General features: G+C 54.1%; 1 protein-coding gene across 1 annotated transcript; it reads right to left on the bottom strand.

Moving 5' to 3' along the window:
* Window positions 1-7,685: 7,685 nt before the first annotated feature.
* Window positions 7,686-10,283, bottom strand: LOC102064394 (class II histocompatibility antigen, B-L beta chain-like). The gene is made up of 4 exons (XM_074530067.1): window positions 10,078-10,283; window positions 9,346-9,615; window positions 8,520-8,804; window positions 7,686-8,089 (listed from the first exon to the last, which is right to left on the bottom strand). Exons 1-4 carry the CDS (start codon window positions 10,160-10,162, stop codon window positions 7,800-7,802), a joined length of 930 nt encoding a protein of 309 aa, XP_074386168.1. The 5' UTR covers window positions 10,163-10,283; the 3' UTR covers window positions 7,686-7,799.
* Between the last annotated feature and the right edge of the window lie 14,823 nt (window positions 10,284-25,106).

Here is a 25,106-nt window from a genome sequence, read left to right as displayed (position 1 = left end):
CTGGCCATGGGGCTCACCTCCACCAGGAAGGCCAGGGCAGGCATTTCCCAGTCTGAAACGCCTTGGCTGAGCAGCTCAAAGAGGCCGGATGCCATGCTGCAACACCAGATGATGGAGACACGGCGCATCTCCCTGGCAGGGAGAAAAAGGCACCATTGCTCCTGGGCCGGGCGGGCAAACCTCTCCCAGGGCTGACTGGCAGAGCTCTGGTCTGCTCCCGAGCTCCCCGGGGGCGCTTTGGGAGGCGGCTGTTCCCGGGCATGGGATGGGATGGGATGGGATGGGATGGGATGGGATGGGATGGGATGGGGCGGGGCCAAGCTGGCTACAGGCACCAGCCCTTCGGCCCAGCTCTGACACTCACGCTCCTGCAGCAGCTGGAACTGCTCCAGTTCTTCAGGCTGCTGTGCTGAGGTAGCTCCAGCCTCTTCCTCCTCCAGCCAGGCCAGCTTGGGCACGCTGGGGGCTCTCTGCTCCATGTCACTCTTTGCAGTTAGGAGTGCTTGCTGAAGCAGAAAGGCCTCGGAAGGGCTGAAGATGAGCAAGTGCTGCAGTCGTGCCCTGAAGGCACCTGCAACAGAGGAGCCTCGGGAAGGCTACAGGACAGGAAGTCCTGCAGTCTGTCCTCGAGGGCAGCAGCAAGAGAGAAGTCTCAAGAAGGAAATAGGACTGCAAGTCTGCAGTCTGTCCTCGAGGGCACCGGCCGCAGGGATGGCAGACGCTTGGGAAATATTCCACGTCCCCGAGTCCCGCAGCCTGGCCTCGAGGTCACCTGCACAGGGAACGCCTCGGAAAAGCTCCGGGTCAGCAAGGAACGAGCTGGCTGTGCGGGGGCTCCTCACAGCCTTGCTCTGTCCCGTCCTGTCCCGTCGCGTGCACCCAGCACTGTGGCGTGGCCGTGGCGCCGCCAGCACCTACGTCACGGTGTGTCACAAAGGGTCACCCTTGCACACTCTGTCCCTTTCCATCCCACGATGACCACGGTGCATTGTGTCACAGAGAGCCCCAGGACACACCTCCACGTGCCCTGGGGACACCCCTACCCCACCCAAACTGCCCCAGCTTGCAGGCAAGACCTTGCCCCAAGTGTTGAAGACACAGCCCAGCAGGAACTTTAGCAAGGGCCCAAACAAGAAGCAGCTGCTCCTCTGCTCTGCCTGCTCAGGGCAGCAGAATGAGCCCCCACGGCTGCCAGCACAGCAGAGCAGGAAGGGCACCGGGGCCTTCCACAGGCCCTGCCACGGCCTCTTTGGGACCAGTCCTGGTGCTGGGTGGCTGGCACACTCGCAGGGGCATGACACAGACACGGAACGTGTGGCCCAGAGCTCCAATGCTGCTCTGTCCCCTGGGCAGTGCTGGCAGCAGCAGCTGTGGAAGAGTCCCTGCCAAAGGAGATTTGCCATGCCCAAGGCCTGCCAATGCTGGTGCCTCTCTCCTGCCACAGAGACCTGTGGCCCCGGGGGACATCTCTGCCAGAGGACAGCCAAAGCCAGCGTGCCTTGGTGTCTATGTGATCTTTTCTGCAGGTGGCTGTTGGCAGGAGCACCTGGAGCAATTGGTGGCCACACTTGGTATCTGTCAGAAGGCAGAGGCTGTTGTCCCTTCCTGGAATGATTTTTGCTTAAAAGTGATTATCTGCAGCACAAAACCACCATCCATTATTGACTTTCACAGGACAATGCCATTCTTACAGAGATGCTGTCAAGTTGCCTTGTGTGCTTCTGGCTGTTTTTCTTGCTCTCTGGATGAAAACATCAGCCCAGCGTCTGATGGCCAATGCTGCCGGTGCTGCCCGTCTGGCTGTGGCCAGCAGCTCGTGCCCAAACACAAGTGGGTGCCTTCTGGGCAAGGGGATGGACTGACACGAGCAGCCATTTTCCCTGGTGTGTTGCCTTCTGATACAAGGCAGGCGGCCTGGTTTCAGGAAACAGCACGGCGACCCATTTCCCCAGGGTCGCTCGGGCCTAAGAAACACGCGGACACCAATATGGTGGAGGATCAAAGGCCTTTATTCTCTCTTCTCGTGGGGTTTTATAGTCTAGGGGGCTTCTACGTCAGGTGGGGGTCTGTCTTTACCATCTATGGTTAGTATGGGATGGAAAGTTACCTGGGCAAGTGGAAAGTTACAGGAATCCGGTTTAGGGGGCTACATTCCTATGTTAATTTTCTTATCTAAGGGGGCAGAGGCCCTGTCTTCCAGTAACATCATGAGATCTTCCGAACGCCAGGCCCTATCTGCTACATCTCCCCCCCCTTTTTCACAAATGAATGAGGTAGTCATATACTGAAATGAGGTATAAGGTTGCAGTTCGATAAGGAAAAGGGGGTTTGGTACGTCTGAGTAAGTTTTCGCCAGTCAAGGTTAGGACTTGTGGCTGGCAGTGTTCCCTGGTTGGATTCGCCGCCCAATGAACAGGATGTTGGCCCGTTCCAGGCGGGCCTGAACAAATGAGACCAGCTTGTTCAGCAGGCAAGGTCCGAAGGTAACCGCTAGAAGCAGCAATGCCAATGGACCTATTAGGGTAGAAATCAGAGTGGTTAGCCATGGTGATTGATTGAACCAGGACTCGAACCAGCCCTGTTGGGCTTCCCTGTCCTTCTGCCTCTGAGCCAGTCTGTTTCTGAGTTCTGCCATGGAGTCTCTCACGACTCCTGTGTGGTCTGCATAGAAGCAGCACTCCTCTCTCAAGGCGGCACACAGGCCCCCTTGCTGCATGAACAGGAGGTCCAGACCTCGCCTGTTCTGCAAGACCACTTCCGAGAGAGAGGAGACTGACTTCTCCAGGAAGGAGATGGATTTCTCGATCCTTTGCAGGTCCTCATCGATGGTCATTTGCAGCTGGGACAGTCCTTGGTGCTGTGTCGCTAGGGCTGAGACACCCGTTGCCGTTCCTGCCGCTCCTAAACCGAGCAACATCGCAATAGTTACACCTGTTATTATTTCTCTTTTGTGGAGCCGGCTGGGTTCCTCAAAAAGGTGGTACACCTCTTCGTCTGAGTGGTACAGGACCCTAGGAACAATCAGAACTTGGACACAAAAGTCGTTAGAGTCATCAAATTTGGCAAGAGACACACAGGGACTCACTCCAGACCGCTGGCAAACCCACATCCCAGGTGCGGATGGGACTACCCACTTATTGTTTTTCCTGTTAGGCTTGACAACTTTGGTGCAGACGTTGCCTCTCCACCTAGCTAGTGTTGCATTGCCAAAGCATCTGCCCTGGCCTGTGACTTGACTCAGGGTGATTCCTTTCCGAGGGGTTTCCCATTTGCACTGGTGAGGGGCATCAGCTGTGGAGTAACTGAAGGGAGTGTTTAAAGCAATTCCTTCATAAAAGGGAGGTTTGACATCGTAGCAAAGCCAGCAGGATTCGGTTAGGTTAGGGTTGGATTCATTCAGGGATATAAAGGTAGCTTCTAACATACGAAGGATTGGGTCTGAGTCTGATCTGGCTGCACGGTCTATCTGAAAGACTTCCGCATAGCCGGTTGGGACTTTGCTAACTCTAGTGGGTAGGGTTTTAGGGTAGGTTGCGTTTTTCCCTTTCGGCACGCTTTTAATCACTTTGTTTGGTCCGACCGCTCGGCCATTGCACCGTAAGCGGGGATGCAAAATTGACCGCTCCCTGTGAGGACACAGGGCACGAGGGTCTCCTGCCCCCCTGGGGGTCGCCATGGCTGGGCCGCTGCATCGGGGTGTCTTCCCGCAGCTCCTACAGATCCCTCTCGGGCGTGATCGGAGCAAGGATGCTGCCGGGGAAAGCTGTGCCGGCTGGGGACAGCTCGCTGAGTTGCTGCCTTTCCCCAGAAGCCTGGGCTAACGCGGTCGTCCCGCCACCCCTGTTTAAATAGTATCCGCCCTGCCCCATCAAAAAGCATGCGGCTTATTTGCGTAATATCAAAAGTGAACAGATCATTATTGTTAGAAAGGTCGTTCACAGACGTGGGTACTACAGCTGAATTGACTCCTCTTTCTGAAATCGCTTTGGCTTCCCTTAGGTTAACTGGGGTATATGCCCCCCGTTGGTTTCCCTGCGCTCCAGCAACCCCCACCGGGAAAGCGTTCATGGGGGCTGCCGGCGCTCGGTCCCTACAAGCTGTCTTTGTTTTTCCCCAATCGGTGAGTTTGTGTTGCGACCGTTTCCCGATATTGTTTAAAGCTTTATTTGGTTTCGCTCGAAACCGTATTAATTCTGCTCTCTCGGTTTCCGAATCCCAGCCGGGCTCGGTCCGACCCCGCTCCTCCCTTCGGGGGTGGTGCCGTTCCTTCTCCCTGCGCTCCCCCCGCCTCCTGGTGGGGGAGGTCCTTGCCCTATAAGGACCTAATTTGAATAGAGCGCTCTGATTGGTCTCCCGCTCCACTGCGGGGGCCGCCCCTTCTCCCCCCTCGCCCGTGCATGCGTTGTCAAGCAGACTGACTGCATTTCCGCCCCCCGCCTCTTCCCTTCCGCCCTTGCCATGCAGTTCGGCGGTACCTTCAAACGCAAACGGCGGCGGCGAGTCCCCGCCGGTCCCGGCGGGGTTCGACAATCTGGCCGCACTCCGCGCCCCCTCTGCCTGTCCCCGGCAGAAGAACTGCGCGTGCCGCTCTGCCTGCCGCGCTGGGCTGGCGGCCGGCGGGGAAGGGACGCATAGAGAAACCGCGGATTTTTCGGAAGGTTCCGCGGCGGGGCTGGGACCCGGCGGGCTCCGCGAGAGGGTCGGGGGGTCCCCTGGGGGCTCCGGAGGGTCCCCTGGGTGCTCTGGGGGTTCTGGGCTCAGGCTCGGGAAGAGGTGGAACGCTCCCGGCCCCGGCATATTCCCGCATTCAATCCGATCGCTCTCAGAGACTGTGTGTGTCGCGGCCCCCGCCCCCCGCTTTACTGCAAGAAATAAACGTATATGCGCGACTTTCCACGTCTCCTGTTCTTCTAATGCCTTGCGTAGGGCCTCTTCTCCTTTCCCCCACGCTTTGAGGCTTTTACCACTGCCTGAGGACTTAGTATCCTCTGCTAAGGCGGCAGTGAGCTTCTCCCGCACTTCCGAATATAATATATTTACCGGACGTTCGATCGTCCCGAGCTCTAGGAGCCTTGCAATAGCAAGATTAGAATTCTTGAGCTCACACTTAATTTTACATTCTATCCTAAAGTGTGCATGCATATCTGATACGAGCTTTGCATAGGATTCCATGTTCCTTGCCGGTCCAGGGACGTCTCCCCCGCTGTAGTCGGACCTGCCGCTGCAGCCGCTGCTTCCCATCCAGGCGAATTCCCGTTCCCCGAGCGCTGATCGTCTTCCCGGGTTTTCGGCACCAGAATGTTGCCTTCTGATACAAGGCAGGCGGCCTGGTTTCAGGAAACAGCACGGCGACCCATTTCCCCAGGGTCGCTCGGGCCTAAGAAACACGCGGACACCAATATGGTGGAGGATCAAAGGCCTTTATTCTCTCTTCTCGTGGGGTTTTATAGTCTAAGGGGCTTCTACGTCAGGTGGGGGTCTGTCTTTACCATCTATGGTTAGTAGGGGATGGAAAGTTACCTGGGCAAGTGGAAAGTTACCAGAATCCGGTTTAGGGGGCTACATTCCTATGTTAATTTTCTTATCTAAGGGGGCAGAGGCCCTGTCTTCCCGTAACATCACGAGATCTTCCGAACGCCAGGCCCTATCTGCTACACTGGTGTCACGGTTTGATGCTGGCACAATGCCAGTGCCCCCATGAAAATACATTCCCCCTGGTGTCTGCTGTGAGATGTGACCAGGAATAGAGCGAAGCAGGCTCCAGCTGCGGAATACAAAGAAAAAAAATCTTTCTTAACTTACAATATATAAAAGAAACACACAGAAATAATGAAAGCCTTCCAAACATTCCTCCTCCCCCCAGCCAAATTCCCAATACATCACAGTAAGGCAAAACCTTGGACTCGCAATTCAGTTGCCACCCCTCCGGTCACCAACTGTCAGTCCATCACCACCCCTCAGATAATCAACTCTCAGTTCATCAAGGAGAGAGGAGTCCCTCTTGTGCCACAGGCTTCCCCAGGAAACACAGTTGAAACCTCTTGTGTTTCTGTGTCCCACGTGGCACCGCCCGGAGATCATTTCCCATGGTGACATCTTCCTTCCATGCCCAGTGCTCTCACCACTGCACACGCACCAGAGCTGCTTCTGGGGTTCCCTTTTTAAGGATGCTTTGCCCAGTTCCAAAATTGAGCACAGACTCTCACTTTTGGGACACCTGTTCCTCCCAAATTCACCCCCTGGGGCCGAGGGTTCTCAAGAACAAAGATCTTCTTCCTCACTGAAGGCAGAGGGCACCACCACCCTCCTCATCCATCTCTGTTCATGCCACTCCTTCACATCACATCACTGCACTCTCTTGGCTCCGAGCCATTGCCTCCCCCTAAATGCAGTCTCTGTGCCACAGGAAAAATGGTTCTGTCCATGGCTATACAAGAAAAGTCCAGCCAAAGGCCAATCCATCATTTCCTCCCGCCTAAGATTCTTCTCAACTTCTCTTGTGGCCCATCTCCTCTTATCTCATCCCTATCTCTCTTCTCATTCAGCTCCAGAAGGATCAGCATTTGTAAGGTTTCCATCATCCAAGAAAAGCGTTAAAATCTCGGGCTCTGCCTGCCCAGAACTCCCACGCTGGCCCTGCCGGGCACCTTCTCTCTGCACCCCTTCTCCTTCTCGGCTGTGCTGCCAGCACATGATGGCAAATTTCAAGGTGGCACAGGCACAGACACCGGCTCTCTCTCTCTTTGTGGCCGCTGCCCGATGCCTTTTAGTGCTCCTCCACCCTTCCATCCTGCAGGGGCCTTCACCTCCCTTCTCTGTCCAAGGCCCGGCTCCCCTCACCCGGCCGCATGGCTTCCCCTCCCGCACCCAGCCCGCAGCCGGGCAGGGCAGCTCTGAACCTTTCACCCACGGAACCAAGAGAGCTTCCCCTGGGAGTTCTCTGCTTTTAACCCCCTGTGTGCTCAGAGGTGAATCCATGTCCTCAGCGGCCACACCAGGTGCCAATATTCAAATCTGAGCACTGATTGGTTTGACCACAGCATCCCAAAAATCTCACTTCCTTTTCAAACCAGGACAGGGAGGAGGAATGTTTTTAGGAGGTTTTCATTCTGACTTCTGTGTGTTTCTTTTATATATTATAAGTTAATAAAGTTTTTTTTCTTTTATTCCTGAACTAGGAGCATGCTTTGCTGTATTTCTTGTCACATCCCACAGTGGACACTGAGGACAATGGATTTTCATGGGGGCACTGGCATTACACCAGCGTCAAACCATGATGCACACTCCGCTTTAGAAACACAATTTTATTAATGAGAGGTCAAGACAATTACTAACAACTATTAAAATATTTAAAATACATACATGTAAATTTTAAAAACATTGCATTGTATTTCAAAGAGTTAGAAAAAATTGAAAATCATACTAAATTATTTTAAAATATTACTTAGAGATTCTTAACAAGGGCTGAGCTCCCACTCCCTGCTCCCTGTGGGAGGGGGCGATGTTGACGGGGCTGGGGGGGGCTGCAGCTCCAGGGGGGCGGGAAAACCGCGCGGTTCTGGTGCTGCTGCCGCTGCTGGTCTTCCTCCTCCTCCTCCTCCCGCTTCCCCCGGGCCCAGTCCCTTTGTCCCCCTCCCTTTGCCCAAATCCGTCCCATCGCCCCCCCTAAATCCCTCCCTGTCACCCCCAATAAACGGCCCCGGGCCCAACTGGGAAGCTTTACTGGGAGCACTGGGAGCAGGCACTGGGCGGGGGCAGAGCGCCAGCGGGGCTGGGGGGGACACGGGACCCCCCCAAAATCAGCGGAGTGGGGACGGAGCGGGGGGCCCGGCCGGGCCCGAGCCCACGGGGAGGGGCTGCGGCCGCCGCCGGCTCAGGAGCTCTGTGGGCAGAGAAAAGGGGGTGACACCGGGCTGGGGGCCCCGGCGGGAGTGCACACGCTCCGCCACGGCGGGGACGCCACCCCCGGCACCCGCCCTGACCTTCTTGCGCAGGGAGAAGCCGAGCCCCAGCACCAGGAAGACCAAGCCCAAGACGAAGCCCCCAATCCCCATCAATATCTTGCTGCTGGCGGCGTCCGGCGGCATCTCTGGGGGGTCCGCAGGGCTCAGCACCCCCAAAACCTCTCAGCGACACCCCGGGCCCCTCCCAGCGCCCTCCCTGTGGCCCCCGGTCCAGCCAGGATTCCCTGAAACCTCTCCCCAGTCCTTTCCCAGTCCCAGCAGGACTCACCAAGACCCCTCCCAGTCTCTTCCCCGCACAACCAACCTCAACCCAGTCCCTACTTTGCCATTCGCGATCTCCTTCCAGCTCATCCAGGCTCACCCAAAGTCCCTCCCAGTCACACCGTGCACCCCCCACCCCATCCCACCCTCCCCAGCATCCCCCAAACCCCTGCCCAGCCCTTGCCCAGCCCCCAGCCCCTCTCCCAGTCCCAGCCCGGCTCTCTCCAGCTCCCTCCCAGTGCCTCCCAGCACAGCCCAGTGGCTCTGCCAGCGCCCCCAGGGGCTCCCCCGTACCCCAGTGCCGCCTCAGGGGCTGCTCCAGGCTGACGTGCTCCACCTGGCAGCTGTAGCTGAGCCCGCGCTGGGGAGGGATTTCCAGCAGCACCAGCAGCTGGTAGGTCCAGTCCCCATTGGGGACCACGTCGGTGGCCACCACGTGCTCCGAGAGCTCCTGCTGGCCCTGGAACCACCTCACCTGGATGGCAGCAGGGTAGAAATCCATCACGGAGCAGAGCAGGCGGCCGGGGCCGGGCTGGGAGCTCGAGGGGGGCACCAGCGAGATGGACACGCTGGGGGGCACTGGGAGAGACAGAGAGAGAGAGAGAGAGCGGAGAAACACTGGGATCAGCTGGGGGGCACTGGGAGAGAGAGGGGACAGCTTGGGTGGGCTGGAGAGGGACTGGGATAGACTGGAATGGTCTGGGAAGGGACTGGGAGCGATTGGGAGTGACAAGGAACGGCCAGGGGAAAGTGGTGGGAGGGACTGCGGTTGGGCTCGGATGGACTGGGAATGTGTTGGGAGGGACTGGGAGGGAGTTGGGTGGCACTGAGAGAGGTGCGAGGGGATGGGGGTGAACTGGGAGAGAGGGAGGACGTCTGAGAGTGAACTGTGAATGAACTCGGAATAGACTGGGAATTGATTTGGAGGGGCTGGGTGGGACTGGGAATAAACTGGGAGGGATTGGGAATGAACTGGAGTGGACTGGGAGAGGACAGGAGGTCCCGGGGATGTTCACAAGGAGGGCTGAGGGCTCTGGGGAGATTCCCAGAGAGGTTTTGAGGGGCTCCAGGGTCATTGTCAGGGCAGGGCTCGAGGGGACACGCTCTGCCCCGCGCTCACCTCGGTGCTCCACAGTGATCGGGGTGTAATAGTGGTAGTTGTACCGGCAGTACCAGTCCACCGCAGTCCGTGCGTACTCCAGTCTAGCCGGGTCGCTGTTCATCTTCCCGGCAAACCCCTCCCCATAGGGAGTGAACCCCACGTGCAGCCCCACGTCGCTGTCGAACATCACGAACTGCTCCCGGTTGTAGATGTACCTCTCCACGAACCTCACCTTCTCCGTGCCGTTAATGAAGTAACACTCGCACTTAAACATAAGCTGAAACACCCCTGTGTGTGCAGGACACAACTCAGGGGGCGCCCCCCGCTCCGCACCCCCAGAGCTCCGGGGCCCACCCCGGATTCCCGCTCCACCCCACCTGTGCCCCACGGCCGGCATGGGACCCTCCTGCCCGCGCTGCCGCTTCCTCTTTGCCACCCTTCCCCCATTTCCCCTTCCTCATCCTCTCCCCGCCCACCTCCGGCCGCTCCCAAAATCACTTTTGGGGTCCCATTTCCCCATTTTCCCACAAATCCCTCAATCTCCAGCCTCCCTCCCGCTCAGTTTTGGAGTTCCCCCGTCCCTTTTTCCCCCCTTCCCCACCCTCTCCAACCGCTCCCTCTCTTCCCCCCACCCCTCAGCCCCTCCCGCTGTCCCTTTGGGAGGTCCCCTCCTCCTCCCCCTCCATTCCGGGCTCCCCCCTTCGCCTCCTTCTCCCCCCCTGTCCCAGCGCCTCCCGCCCCCCCGCTCACCCGAGAGCTCCGCGCCCGCAGCCGGGGGGGCTCCCAGCACCACCAGTGCCACCAGCAGGGCCCCAGCTGCCGCCCCTCGCCCCATGGCCGGGGCCGGGCAGGGAGCAGCAGCCCCAAAGCAGCCGCGCTGCGCTGGGAGCGCCAGTCCGGAGCAGGGCGGGCTCGGCAGCGCCGCGCGCTCTCATTGGCTGCCGCCGCTCGTGGGAAGCGATCGGCCACGGGCTCTGCCCGGCAACCGATGAGGCAATCCAACGCCCCGACCTCTCATTGGCTAGGCCGCCTCCTGCCTGCGCTGCCATTGGCTGAGGTCCTTCCCGGGACGCTGCTGGGGTTTTTTTGGGCAGGGGGAACCTTGGGGCGCTGGGCAGGTGGGAGCTCAGGTGAGCCCAGCAATGCGTGCCCAGGTGCGCGGCATCTCAGGGCTGCCCGTGGCGAGCGGTGACGCGGGCCCGATGACAGGCACCCCCAGAGCCGCTCTGTCCCTGCCCCCCGCAGCCGCACAGGGACAGAAAATGGAGCCGAGGGTTCCTGCGTGGGGACAAGGACCGGGAGAGATCCCGCAGCAAATCCCACACGGGCACAACAGACCCGGCCTGGGAACACGGAGGGAATTTATTACCAACCAAATCATAGCAGCACAAGGAGAAGGGAAAGAAATCTCTCCAACACCTTCCCCCTACCCAACACGGATCACCCAGAACAGGGGTCACCAGGGCTCTGCCCAACGGGGGTCACCGGGGATCATCCAGCGCGGATCCTCCCATGGGGGATGGAGCTGGAGCAGCGCACGAAGCTCTTCCCACACTCGGGACACTCGCAGGGCCTCTCCCTGGTGTGGAAGTGCTGGTGAGTGACGATCTCTGAATCCCACCTGAAGCTCTTCTGATACACCAAGCACTCCAAGGGCCATTCCTCAGTGTGGATCTTGTGGTGCTTGCTGAGGTCGGATGTCCCACTCAAGCCCTTCCCACGTTCCCCACACTCCCAGGGCATCTCCCCAGTGTGGATGTTCAGGTGTTCCATCAGGCTGGAGCTGGAGCTGAAACCCTTCCCGCATTCCAAGCACTTGTCGGCCTTCTCCCTTCCATGAGGCTTCTCCACCAGCTCTAAGCTCTGGCAGCATTTCCGGCCGCCTTCCTGGCTCAGGGGGGCTCTTTCCTACCCACACCTCCCTGGGCTGGGTTTGCAGCCCCTCCTTGTGAGGGATCTCTGGGGCTTTTCCTCCTCCTCCATCTGGCCACAGCTTGGGAATGACAAACCCTGGTTTGGGGGAAACCAAGGTGAGAGCGCCTTGGAGTAGAGGCTCCTCCTGGCCAGGTCCATCTCTAGAACTCAGCAGGAGTCTTGTGTCCATGAAAAGCTCCACATATCAAGATTTAGCCCGAAAAAAACTCCCCCAGGAGTTCCCTATTGCTCATCTCTCCACTTTTGGGGTTCCAGAAGTTTCCTTTCCTTGAGGTCATGGGGGTCCAATGGTTCCAGGGGTTCTTCATTCTCCGGCGCCCTGCTTAGGGATGATCCAGGGGCTTTTGGGGGTCCATGGGGTCCATTCTACCCTGATGCTCTGCTTTGAGATCCCAGGGATCCCAGGGGTCCCTCCTCTCCAGGCTCCCCCCCTTTCCAGTCTGCTGGGGTCCCCCAGCTCTGGGATCGCCCCTCTCTGCTCTCCCCACTCTGGGGCTCCCAGGGGTTCCCCTCCTCTGCTCTCCCGGGGGTCCCCAGGACCAATGTCCTCCTCTGCCCACACTGGGCAATGGCCACGTGGGCCCCCAAAGATCCCCCAAGGGGCTCAGCTTTGGGCTCCTGCAAGATCCAAACTTACACACACCAGGAAAAAACCTTCCAGGGACACCATATTTGGGGTCAATTTCACAATCTGTGAGCTTTAAACACACTCCAATAAAAAACCCTCTCGGGGACCCCCAATGGATTTGGGATGAGCTCCCCCTCCCCGCTCACCTGCAGGACGAGCTGGGGGCGATGGTCCCGCACCCGCGGCCACAGGGGGCACTGGAACCTCCTGTTCCTCCTGCTCCTGCTCCTGCCCTTCCTGCTCCTCCTTTTCCTCTCTCCCTCCTCCTCCTCCTTCCTAACACCACCTCCTCCCCAGTTCCTGCCATCTGTGTATTTACACTGGAGAACCTTGCTCGTTTTTAGAACTAGAACAAAGATTCCAGATGGAACAAGGCTTGCTGCTTTTAGTCAGAAGCATCAGTGACTAAAGGTCACGTTTCCTTTGGTTTGGTGCCGTCCTTGTTCCTCCTCAGTGTTCAGGCTGGGCTGTGGGGTGTCCTTGTTTGCTGCATTTTCCGAGTTCCTCTTGCACCCTTCGGGCCATAGGCTGTGCCCTGGGAGGGTTCTTTGTGCTCCTTTGTGACACAGGAGAACCTTCCAGGCAGTTTCTGCGTGAGCTGCTGCTGGGATGGCACAGGAACAGCGCCACGTCCCCGTGGTGTTCCCGTTGCTGTGGGACACGGAGGCCTCAGTGCCCAGAGTGGCTCTGGGCTCGCTGCCGGAGGATCCTCCTGCCCGAGGCATTCTCAGCAGCCAGCCCAGCCCTGACGGGTGTCCGTCTGTGCTTGCAGGGCTACAGGCTGCAGATGTGTGCAGCGCAGCCAAAATGATGCAGCACGTGGCTGCTGCAGTTTGCACTCTGTACTCTGTGGCTTATTCGGGGTATTTTTTAACCCACTTGGCATGTAAGTCAAGGTTTTCCCTCGGTGCAGCATCTGTGGCTTTGGGCATGCTATGTGCTTTCTGTTCTTCCTCTGGAGCTGAGTTGACTTTGGAACCAAATTGCCATGAAGACACCATTGCTTTGGGAGAGCTCCTGCCAGCAGCTGCAACTTGTTGTAGTGTGTTGTAATGTCCTGTTTTAGACTTCTGTGCCCCGGGTCCCTTCCCAGGTGTGCCTATACGCCTCTCCCTTCCCCCTTGCCCCCATGCTGAGTGAGTCCTGTCAATCAGGATTAACATTCCAGGAAAGGCGTCGTGTGGTTTGTCGAGTTCAAAGGATGCCCCTCAGGCTCAGAGGTCATTGGCCTGTGTCTAGGTGTCCCTCGTCCCTTGAGACCCCGCCCCTCCCACCTGGTTGGTGGCTCACCTGTCCCCTCCCCTCCCCTCCCCCTGAGCTTAAAAGGTGAAGCAGGCCATGTGCTCTGGATTCTGTTGGAGTTCTTCCCAAGATTCAGACATCTGTAACCATGGAATAAACCTCTGCATATAACCCTCCAGCAGAATTCCTCCTTTGTCCTCACCTTCGCCTGAAGCCTTCTTCCTAAGGTAAACGGAGTCCCTAACAAGCCTGGAATTGTTTAGTGCCCAGCTGAAACCATCAGCAAGCTAAAGGTGTCTCTGGGGTGATGCACCACAGAAGCCGCCTTTGGCTCAGCAGCGAGGGTCAGACTGGCCCAGGCAGAATCTAACTGGTAATATTGGGATTCATATTCCAATATTTGGTGTCCTTGGGTGGGCAAAGCAATTCAGCAGCCCAGATGGACTTTTGCTACCTCGGGAGAGCTTCTGGCAGCCGTGCACCCAGCTGAAAGGAGCCTTGGCTTCATCGCTCCCAGCCAGAGACTTCGGGAATATTCCCAGAAGAAGTTTCGTGGACTGTTCAGCGCCTCTGGAAAGCCCAGCTCCCTTGTGGTGAGCAGACTTTCCAGAGGGAGAGGAGGGTAGCCTCTCTTGCACACAGAGAGGTCCTTTTCTGGTGAGGAGACCTGCCTGCCTGGACCCAGCCTGCTTCAGCTCCCATTTCGGGTGAGTATCACTGCTCTCAGTGGAGCAGAAGCTCAAAAACAGACTCTGCCGTGAGTTCTGTTCCTTTTTGCCTTTGCATTTTTGGCTGTGCAGCCCCACAGACGGGAATTCATTTCGTTCTTGGATTTTAGCTTTCTGCAGTGTGTGTTGTTCTCTTTTACAATTCGCGCCGGCGGTGCGGGAGTGCTCTCTGCCCTTCCCCCCGGCTCTGCAGCGCAGTGGGCTCTCTCTCTCTCTCTCTGCGGGGGGGACCCCGGTTTTGGCTTGCCACGTGGCCGGGGGGAATCTCTCTCGGTGCAGGGGAGGGGGGTGCTCTTTGCACACGCGGCGTGGGGACCCCGGTTTCAGCTCGCCACGTGGTGTGGGGGAGGCTGCTTGCTCTCTCAGCTCTGCAGGGGGGGGAGCTGCATTCCACCACGGGGGAGGCTTTGTGTCTGCCTCGGCTCGGCAGGGCGTGTCCCAGCTCTCTGCTGCTGCTGCCCGGGAATTTTAAAAGCAGTTTATACAGCTGCATTGTGAAGCTTTTGTCTGTTCGTTATCGCTTTCCTATCTGTGGTTGTTTTTTAGAAATCGGTAGCTGACTTTGGCTTTGTTTTCAGTGAGGCAGGAATTAGTACTTTGCTTTTACATCTAACATGGGTTCGAAACTCAGCATTGTACAAAAAGGAGTGTATTATAATATTATTAGCATTTTAGTCAGTGGTAATGTGAAGTTCTCAAAAGGAAAATTGAAACAGTTTATAAGATGGCTCTTTCTGCACTTCCCACATATCTCCCCTGAAGAAATCCACAATATTCAATTCTGGGATAAAGTTGGGAATGAATTGATAACCTTAGGGCAATCTGGCAATGCACCCTCAGCTAAATTTGTGTTTTGGAGTTTACAAATCTGAACAGCCTTGCTCAAACAAAGGGAAATGGAGACAAAGTCAAATGCCAAGCCATGTACCTCTGCTCTTCCTGTTTCTCCCTCTCCTAGCTCTAAAACCCCTAAACCTCTTTCCCCAAAACTTGGTATTTTAAAGAGAGCACACTCATTGGGAAGTCGGCTCCCAGAGTTTGCTAAAATGCCTGAGTTGTCCTGTTCACAAGGCCCTGGCCAGGCTGCGTGGAAACTTTCCCAACCCCCTGTATCCCCTCCTCAAAAACCCAGAGCACGTGCCAGCTTTCCCGAGAGCAGTGATGCCCAAAATGGCCCCCAGTCCCTATGGGATCCACAAGATGGTGGATGCCACGTGGCATCTTCCCAAACCTTGTCTTCTTCTTCCCAAAATCCTCTTAAGCATCCTAAAATTCCATCCCCATCCCCTTCTCCCCCTGTTCCTCGTGACACCTTCCCCCCTCCCCCTCCCTTTCCTGCAGTACCCTCGGCTCCGCCTCTCTACTCCTCCCAGGGAGCGTCCGCTGACGTGATGTCATCAGGCGTCCCCGCCCCCTGCCTGCCCCTTGACCCCGCCCCTTGTTCCCACGGTGACCCCGCCCCCTGTTCCCACAGTTTCCCCGCCCCTTGCTGGCTCCCTGTCCCCGCCCCCTCCCCGGGTTCCCACGGTGGGGACACACCCACTGCCTGTCCCCAAACCTGTAGCTGTGATCCCAATGCTTTTGATTCAAGGGATACAGAGCAGGGAATGGCAGACCCAATGCATAGTCCCATGTTGTCACTAGCTCCTGTTACGTTTCAGCCTGCGGCTGAGGGAGGAGCAGCTCCTACTGCTAATTGGACTTCTTTTGGACGACAATTGATTAAAGAGATCTGTAAATCTCATAAAGAATATGGTCCACACAGTCCATATTTCCGTGGCCTTTTAAATTCTGAACTGAGTAGGACTGTGGTAATCCCACATGATTTAAAACAGCTTTTTTCCTGCCTCATGACCTCCACGGAATTCAAATTATGGGAATTAGCATGGAAACAACTGCTAAAAGATGCTCTCCCAGGCTTGCTTGCTGATCCAAACACAGCAAAAGACAACAGTGATAACCCTATCACCATTGAGTATTACAGTGGCCTTAGACGGTCACTGTGGTGAGAGAAGGACGAGAATCTTGTTTCTTGATCAGAAGGCTTGATTTATTCATATATGATATATAATACATTATAACTATACTAAAAAGAAAAAGAAGAGAAGCTGCAGAGAGCTGCTCAGCTAAGAATAGAATAGAAGGAATGAATAACAAAGTTCTGTGTCCAGGGAATCTGTCCCTGAGCTGCTCCTGTGATTGGCCTTTAATGGTACCCATGGAAGATGAGCCAATCACAGGGGCACCTGCTACATTTCACAGCAGCTGATAACAATTGTTTACATTCTTCTTCTGGGGCTCTGCTTCCCAGAAGATGGACAAATGTGAAAGAAAGGATTTCTATGAAAAAATGTCTGCGACAATTGAGCACCTCTGTGGTGAGGGTCAATGGTCTTCACCCTCTATCCAAGCTGCTGCAATTCCTGCAGAAACACTCGAGAAAGTAAAAGAAGCAGCTGAAAAAGCATTCTTTTCCCTCCAACCTGAGGGGCCTTTTGAGCCCTATAGTAAAATCAAGCAACTACCATCAGAGCCTTTTTTGAAATTTGTAGAAAGGTTAACTAGAGCCATTGAAATACAAGTTAAAAAGGTGAATGCTAGGGAAGCGATTTTAGAAGAAATAGTGTTTACAAATGCAAATGAACAGTGTTGAGCGGCAATCCTGAGCCTTCCTATTGAACCTCCCCCTACGCTAAAAGATATGCTTCTAGTCTGTAACAGGAAAGTGCCTCTGATGAGTGTGGCTGAAGACACCAGACCAAGGCTGCTGCCAACACCACCTCAGCCATTGCCAGCCTGCGCCTTTTCCCTCAGCACAGCAGTACCCTGGGCAGCAGCGGAGACCAGCAATGGTTGAGCCCACAAAGCCATGCCTGCTTTGTAACAGCCTAGGGCACTGGAGTAACCAGTGCTCCCTGAAAAGGGAATTTGATGAATTTTGAAATAGCAGGGGAGGAGAACTACAAGCCCTCCCTGGGGGTCAACAACAACAAAAAAACTGAAAAGGGAGCGCCCGCCTGCCAGGCGTGCAGACACAAAAAGAGCAGGCCAAAGGAATAAGGGTAGCAAAACAAATCAAGCGCGCGATAATATTTATATTTGTGTAAGTGAAGCAGGTGCTTCAAAGACCAAGCCTACTGGTCCACTGTTGAAAGTGAAACAAAATAACCTTTGTTATGATTTAGGTGATCCTATGTTAACCACGTCTTTTGTCAATGAGCCTTACAGGTTGCAGCTGACAGAGTCACTCCACCTGAAGGACACTGACTGGCATTTTGTCTCTGTCAATCCTGAACAGAAGGGTACTTGGAACTGAATTTGTTGTAAGTACATCGTCATTGGGGACACCAAACACACACCACAAGAGATCGAGATTGCTCCAGGAATGACAACATCAGATCCTGAGCAATCCGTTCTCGGCCTGCACTGTTTTCACCCACCCCTGTTTCTTCCCAAGGGACAAATTGTTGCACAAGCTATCCCGTACCATCTTTACCTGAAAGTACTGAAAAACAACGGCCCACAGTCGCCCGGGTCCAAGTTATTGGGAAAGACAAACCTAAATTATGGTGTAACCTCAGTGGGGATGGGGAGTCAAAACGCATTGAGATGCTTGTAGACACAGGTGCAGACTGCACAGTGATTCCAGTACAAGACTGGTCAGCACATTGGCCTTTGCAAAATGTTGCCAGTCACCTTCGAGGTGTAGGAGGTCTGCAATTGGCAAGACAATCTAAAAGCATTATTCAAACCGAGGGACCAAACGGACAATTGGCAAATATCCGTCCGTTTGTGTTAGATTATTCGGAACCTTTGTTAGGGAGAGATGTAATGGCCCAGTGGGGTGTCACAATTGATATTCCAGACTCTCCACAGCATCTTTGTGCAGCAGTCACTGAACAACAGCACCCCATCAAAAAACTGAAGTGGAAAACAGACAAACCAGTTGACGTGAAACAGTGGCCGCTCAGTAAACAAAAAATAAAGGTGCTTGAGGAACTAGTAGAAGAGCAACTTAAAAAAGGGCCACATTGTGGAGACCATGTCCCCACAGAACTCTCCAGTGTTTGTCATCCAAAAAGCTGACAAAAAGAGATGGCGACTTCTTCATGACCTCCGACAAATTAATAACGTAATTGAAGATATGGGTTCTCCCCAACCTGGTATGCCATCCCCAACAATGCTTCCCCAAGATTGGAAATTAGCTGTTATTGGTATTAAAGATTGTTTTTTCCAAATCCCCTTACACCCTGACGATGCACCGCGTTTTGCATTCTCCGTCCCTTCCACCAACATGGAATCCCCTATGAAAAGGTACCATTGGACCGTTCTTCCTCAGGGCCTGAAGGTATCTCCAGCTATCTGCCAGTGGTATGTCTCTTCCCTGCTTTCCCCAGTGCGTGCAGCCGCAGAGAAGGCCATCATCTATCATTATATGGATGATATCCTTGTGTGTGCCCCCAATGATGATTTACTCACACATGCGCTTGACCTAACGATCGATGCATTGATTGTTGCAGGGTTCCAGCTCCAGGAAAAGAAAATTCAAAAGATGCCACCTTGGAAGTATTTGGGCCTAGATATTGGAAATAGGACCATTGTTCCTCAAAAACTAGAAATCAATCCAAGGATCAAGACCCTTGCGGATGTCCACAAGTTGTGTGGGTCTTTGAATTGGGTAAGACCGTGGCTTGGTCTGATTAACCAAGACCTTGCCCCTCTCTTCAATTTATTGAAAGGGGGAGAGGACCCAGGTGCTCCTAGGTCTATTACCCCAGAGGCACGGAAAGCTCTAGAAAAGGTTCAGATTGCAATGTCCACAAGACAGCCCAACCGATGCCGGCCTGACCTGCCATTCAAATTTATCATCCTAGGTAAGTTGCCACACCTCCATGGAATTATTTTCCAGTGGGAGGAATAATAAACACCTAAGGCAAAGAACACACCAAAAGGTCCGGGATAAGAGGGACTCTCTCTTGATCATAGAATGGGTTTTCCTCAGTCACAAAAGGTCCAAGAGACTGACAAAGCCTCAGGAGCTGTTAGCGGAACTGATCCGGAAAGCAAGGACCCGGATCAGGGAGTTAGCAGGATGTGATTTTAAGTGCACTCACATTCCAGTTGAGTTAAAATCAGGTCAAAACACTATGAAAATACTGGAACAATTTTTTCAAGAAAATGGAGTGTTGCAGTTTGCTCTGGATTCCTACTCAGGACAATTTTCGGTAGCGCGGCCCGCTCACAAATTCTTCGAACAAGATGTTCAATTTACTTTAAAATTGAGAAGTGCTCTAAGTAGGAGACCTTTAAAAAGGGATCTGACTGTCTTTACAGATGCGTCCGGGAGGTCCCACAAGTCTGTTATGACTTGGAGGGATCCTCAAACCCAGCAGTGGGAGACAGACGTTGCTGAGGTGGAAGGTTCACCTCAGGTTGCTGAATTGGCTGCGGTTGTTAGGGCTTTTGAAAGGTTCTCAGAACCATTTAATCTGATTACAGACTCTGCATACGTGGCAGGAGTACTATCCAGGGCAGATCAAGCAATACTGCAAGAAGTGTCTAACATTGCACTTTTTGAATTGTTCTGAAAACTGGTAAAGTTAGTCACTCACCGAGAGCAACCATTTTATGTGATGCATGTCAGGTCACACACTGACTTGCCAGGGTTTATCGCTGAAGGCAACAGAAGGGCAGATGCTCTTGCTGCACCTGCAGTGATGGCCACTCTCCCAAATGTTTTTGAACAGGCAAAAATCAGCCACCAGCTTTTCCACCAAAATGCACCTGGCCTGGTTCGTCAGTTTAACATCACTCGAGAACAGGCCAAAGCGATTGTGGCCACGAGCCCAAATTGCCAACAACATGCACTCCCTACAGTGAGTACGGGAGCAAACCCAAGGGGACTGAACAGTTGTGAACTGTGGCAAACAGATGTAACACACATACAGGCTTTTGGACGGCAGAAATATGTTCACGTTAGTGTAGATAAATTTTCTGGAGCGGTCTATGCTTCTGCCCACACAGGAGAATCATCTATCGATGCTATTAACAACCTCTTATAGGCCTTTTCTTTCATGGGCATCCCAAAGGAGCTGAAAACTGATAATGGGCCTGTTTATAAATCCAAGGAATTTGGGAGCTTCCTGCAACAATGGGGAGTAGAGCATAAAACTGGCATCCCCTACTCCCCTACAGGTCAAGCCATTGTAGAAAGAACTCACCGTGATATTAAAAGGGTCCTGGACCAGCAACAACAAGTTCTGAAGGTGGAACCTCCCCACATCCGGTTATCCAGGGCGCTATTCACAATCAATTTGCTAAATTGTTCTTTTGACAGCCTGAACCCACCCATCCTACACCACTTTGGGGGGAGCAGTCATAGGCTGATGAAAGAAAAACCTCCAGTTTTAGTAAAGGACCCTGAGACTTGGAAAATGGTGGGACCTTACAAATTGGTTACTTGGGGACGTGGATACGCCTGTGTGTCCACCCCCTCTGGTTTAAGGTGGGTTCCTTCCAAATGGGTAAAGCCCTATGTTCCCAAAGTCTCAGAGAAATCTACAGAAGCGCCCCAGGTTGCTCACGCTGCCTGGAGAAGAAAACGCCGCACACGTTCTCTGGAGGAAATTCTATTTAGGCCTCCTATCTGGAATAGTTTGTAATATATGTTTGTTTCAAGTTCTTGTACCAGTTTAGGTCCCACTGTTCATGTATAGCCTCGAGATGCCATGAGACCGAGCCTGCTTCTCGTCCTACTCGTGATCGTCCCACCTGCGATCTCCTGCATAGTCCCTCAGTCCAAACCACGTATGGACTACCTTGGCAAAAGCTCTCGGACATCATCAGAGAAACTGACAATGGGCTGAATGGACTGTTCAAAGGCTGGGGACTCTCGGGCTAGTTGGGATCTATTCTGAAAACTGTGTTTTTAGTGCTGTTTATTTTAGTTATAGTTATTGTAGTTGTTAGCATTGTTTTTGGACTAATCAAACGCATGGTTCTCAAATTAATTTCAAGCTCATCTCCCCCTCCTGAGGTCTACCATTTGGAAGCCCTCAGTGCTCCAATGGATGACCTGGAAGCCTCGGTGGAAAACACTGACCCTCCTGTAGAGGAAGAACTGATTTACGAACCATGGTTTGGCAAGCATTCTGCACTACAAGCCCAGTCCTCTTCTTTTTAAACAAAACTAGGGGGAGGTGTTGCGGTGTGTTTCAAACTTTCAGGTTACCTCCCAGGTGTGGCAATACCTCTCTTCCACTTCCCCTCTCGCCCCCTTGCTGAGTGAGTCCTGTCAATCAGGCTTAACATATCAGAAGGCGTCGTGTGGTTGGTCAAAGGATGCCCCTCAGGCCCAGAGGTCATTGGCCTGCCTAGGTGTCCCTCGCCCCTTGAGACGCTGCCCCCCCCCACCTGGTTGGTGGCTCACCTGTCCCCTCCCCTCCCCCTGAGCTTAAAAGGTGAAGCACGCCATGTGCTCGGGATTCTGTTGGAAGTCTCCCGAAGATTCAGACCTCTGTAACCATGGAATAAACCACTGCATATAAACCTCCGGCAGAATCCTCTCCTTTTTAACTACTCACCTTCGCCTGAAGTCTTCTTCCTGAGGTAACGGAGTTCCTAACAAGCCTGGACCTGTTTAATGCCCGGCTGCAATCACCAGCAAGCTAAAGGTGTCTCTGGGGTAAAGCACCACAGAAGCCGCCTTTGGCTCAGCAGCGAGGGTCAGACTGGCACAGGCACAATCTACCTGGTAATATTGGGATTCATATTCCAATAGGGTATCTCTTAAGAGTGCCCACTTTTCTTGACACAACCCAGCATACAACACTTCAGCATCTACCCATATCAGCTTATCAGCCTCTTCTGGTCCTCACACACTCTGGACACAAGCAAAATAACAGCACAGAGTAAAATTCCAGGAACCAAGTCCAAACTGCGGGGCCAGAGAAATCCCCTCTAGCCATGGTTAAAACGTGCACAATCTACACAAATCACACATCATCACCTTTAAACAGAATAAATTAATAAATGTCCTCACCCACGTTTCTCCACTTGTTCCACTACTCCACGGGGTGTTCCCTGCCCTCACAGCCTGCCCCAGCCAGTGCTCTGGGCCTCACCTGGCTGCTTCAGACACGGGTAGAACTACCCCCACACGCTGTGGGTACACTCACTCACTCACTCGGTCTGTTTTATACACCACACACTGACACGATTACAAACACGCTAACATTAACCACACAATGCATTAGCCATACAATGTCAAGACACCAGAAGCACACAAAGTTTGGGTTCACTCGGCTCACCCCAGAGTTGCTAGCAGCCACTCTATCGAACAATGAACCCGTTCCCAGTCGTGCTATCAACCGGGAACCTCTGCCCCTGACCGTGCTCCTGGTCGATGGCTGCCTGCAAGCACAGGGACGAGGCTGTGCACTCAGATGTCTCTGAGTGACTTATCAGCAGCCCTATCTCCCCACGGCCCTCTGACAGACATACCGCGTATCTGCACAGCAGCAGGTCATTGTCTGTATCCGCAGGAGGCAAGCCGAGATGGAGCAGAGCTCCTCCAGGAAAATCCCAGGGAGCGCCCAGGAGTCTGTCCTCCCTTCCGCCCCTGCAGGGACAGTCAGTCTCCTAGCTGGCTCGCCAAAATGATTAGTGGAAAAAAAGGGGAAACTCCACAACTTTGTAAAAAGTTGTAAAGCCAGTATGTTTAGCACTGGACGCATGTGGGAATCGTTGTTCCCCCTAAAGGACACGCGCACCTTTTGAGAATTCCCCCTTGCTTATACATATGCATATAGTCTCATTCATATTCATTTTACTGATTTCACGTTACAGGTTGCAATTAGTTTTTATCAGTCCTTGCCTTTTGTGCAGAGACTCTCTAGTCAGCCTCAGCCTTTGGCCCTGACAGTGGGGCCTCCGCTTATCTTGGGAGTTTGAATTCCTTCTCTTGGTCGAGGCCATTCTGTGAGCACAAGATTTTTTCTTTGATTTTTTTCCTCTCTTGTGAGAACAGGGAGTCTTAAGCACAGATAAACAAGTTACAGGCTCAGAACAGCACTTTTCACCTAAATCCAAAAATGCATTTCTATCCTGTTAAATTTCTACTTTGTCTCACCCATCCAAGGAAATATGTGCTCTGACTCCATGATTGTAAAGGCTGAACAGATGCTTCATTCTATACTATATTATACTACATTACACTATTGCTATACTAAATCTATACTAAATTACATACTAAAAATACCCTCTGACCCTTTCCAGACAGTCACGACCCAGCTTTGACCTAATTGGTCAATCAGTCCAAACAACCATCACTACAGTCCAATTAACAAATCACTCTTCGTAAGCAATCTCAAAGACACATTCCACATGTGCCAAACAACAGGTGCAGCAAGTGAGATAAGAGTTGTTTTCTTCCTTTCTGAGCTTTCTCAGCCTTTCCACCACTTCCCAGGAAAAATCCTGTGAGAGAGAATTATGTCTCTATTCAAAGAAATGTGAATACCACAGGGATTTGTCCTCCCTGGTCTCCATCTGCTGCTCAGTGCCTGGGGTAAGGAAAGAAAAGGAGAGGAAGGAATGAGGAAGGAAGGACAGAAAGAGAAGAGGAAGGAGCTGTGGACAAGGAGAGGATGGGATTTGCCTCTGTGCTAGAGGGAAGGGGAAGGGATCCCACCAATTAATCACTGGCAGGGTGGTGTCAGCAGTGGGGCTGTCCTGCAGCCAGGGACAATGCTGGGCTGAGACACAGAGCAGAGGAGAGGGGGAAAGGGGCAGTGACTTCTTCCTCACCTGCCTCAGTGTCCCAGGCCATCTTCCTTTTCCTGGCAGCCTCCTCCAGCTCCATCCAGACAAAGTTTGGAATTGACAAATCCTAGACTGGGAGAAAAACAATGGGTGAGCCCTTTGTCCTGCTGCCCAAGTACAGCTCCAGAAGTAACAGCCCTGTTCACAGTCAGGCAGGCCCAGACCCTGCTCATCTCCAGCCTCCCCCACCCCTCCAGGCTGCCAGAATTGGCCTTTGCTGCTCTCCCCACTCTGATGCCAATGTCCCCCCACAATTGGTACCACCTCCCCAGCCAGTACAGACAGTTTGCCACAGGAACCCTGCCCAAGTCTCTAAAGGGGCATCTGCATCTCACCCTTGGGGACCTGCAAGATCCAAACATCCCCTACCCTGCAAACAAATCCTCCCAGAGGCCCCCCCTAGTGTATTTGGGGCAAACTTCCCCCTCCCCGCTCACCTGTGGGATCTGGGGGATTGATGCTGCCAGGGCCAGGGGAGCTGCAGACTCAGCAGGCAGGCGGGAAAAGCGTGGTTCTGCTGGGGCTCCTCCTCTTCCTCCTCCTCTTCCTGCTCCTCCTTTTCTCCATCCTCCACCTCCTCCTCTCCTTCCTCTTCCTATTGCATTCCATCCCTGCCCATTCCAGATCCCACATTTCCCCCCCCATGGCTGCAGGACCACCAGCATTTGGGTGGAGGGAACCCCCCACGAGGCCCCCCATGGTTGGGCAGGGGGCTTGGGGACCCACCCAGTGCAGATCCATTCCCCCCCCTGAGCCCCAGGGAATCACTCAAGGAATCGAATGATGGGGACACAAAGGGATCCCCATGGAACCGCTCTTTTTCTGTTCCATCCCCACCATTCCCTTCCCTCACTCATAATTCCTCCAACCCAAAGACCCCTCCCAACTCAATTTGGGGATCCCATCCCTCTCGCGCTCTGAATCCTCTTTCCCCTGCTCTTCCACCCCTTCTCCATTGTGCCCCCAGCCCCAGCCCTGACCCCTGTTCTTGGTTTTGGGGGATGCAGGCCCCTCCTGCTCAGTCTGGAGGGTCCCATCTCCCCTTTCCCTCTATTCTAGCAGTTCCTGGCTGCTTTTCCTGGGAGGAATCCCTCAGTTTTGGGACTTTTGGGGTTTAGCTTATAAGTGTGACAGCTCTCTCTGGCTTTCCCCTCCCTGTTGTGGCCCCTCAACTGCCCCCGACACCCTGGGGGTGCTGCGATTTCCCTCCTGGGGACAAGGACGTTCATCCCCTTCCAGGAGCCCAATGCCTGGCTGGGGCTCCAGGTCAGGGGGTCCTTGAGCAGCTGCCCCAGAACCTCCCCCAGGGTCTCCCAGCACAGCTGGAGCTGCTCAGCCCGGGGTCCCCAAAGGCCTCAGCAAGACCCAAGTCCCTCCCAGGAACCCTCAACCCCCTCAAACCCAGCATCCCCCACGTCCCCTGC

The sequence above is a fragment of the Zonotrichia albicollis genome, chromosome 31 (genome assembly GCF_047830755.1).
Source record: "Zonotrichia albicollis isolate bZonAlb1 chromosome 31, bZonAlb1.hap1, whole genome shotgun sequence".
Taxonomy (NCBI): domain Eukaryota; kingdom Metazoa; phylum Chordata; class Aves; order Passeriformes; family Passerellidae; genus Zonotrichia; species Zonotrichia albicollis.
Note: the sequence above shows the minus strand (reverse complement) of the source record. Positions and strands in the feature narration are given on the sequence as shown.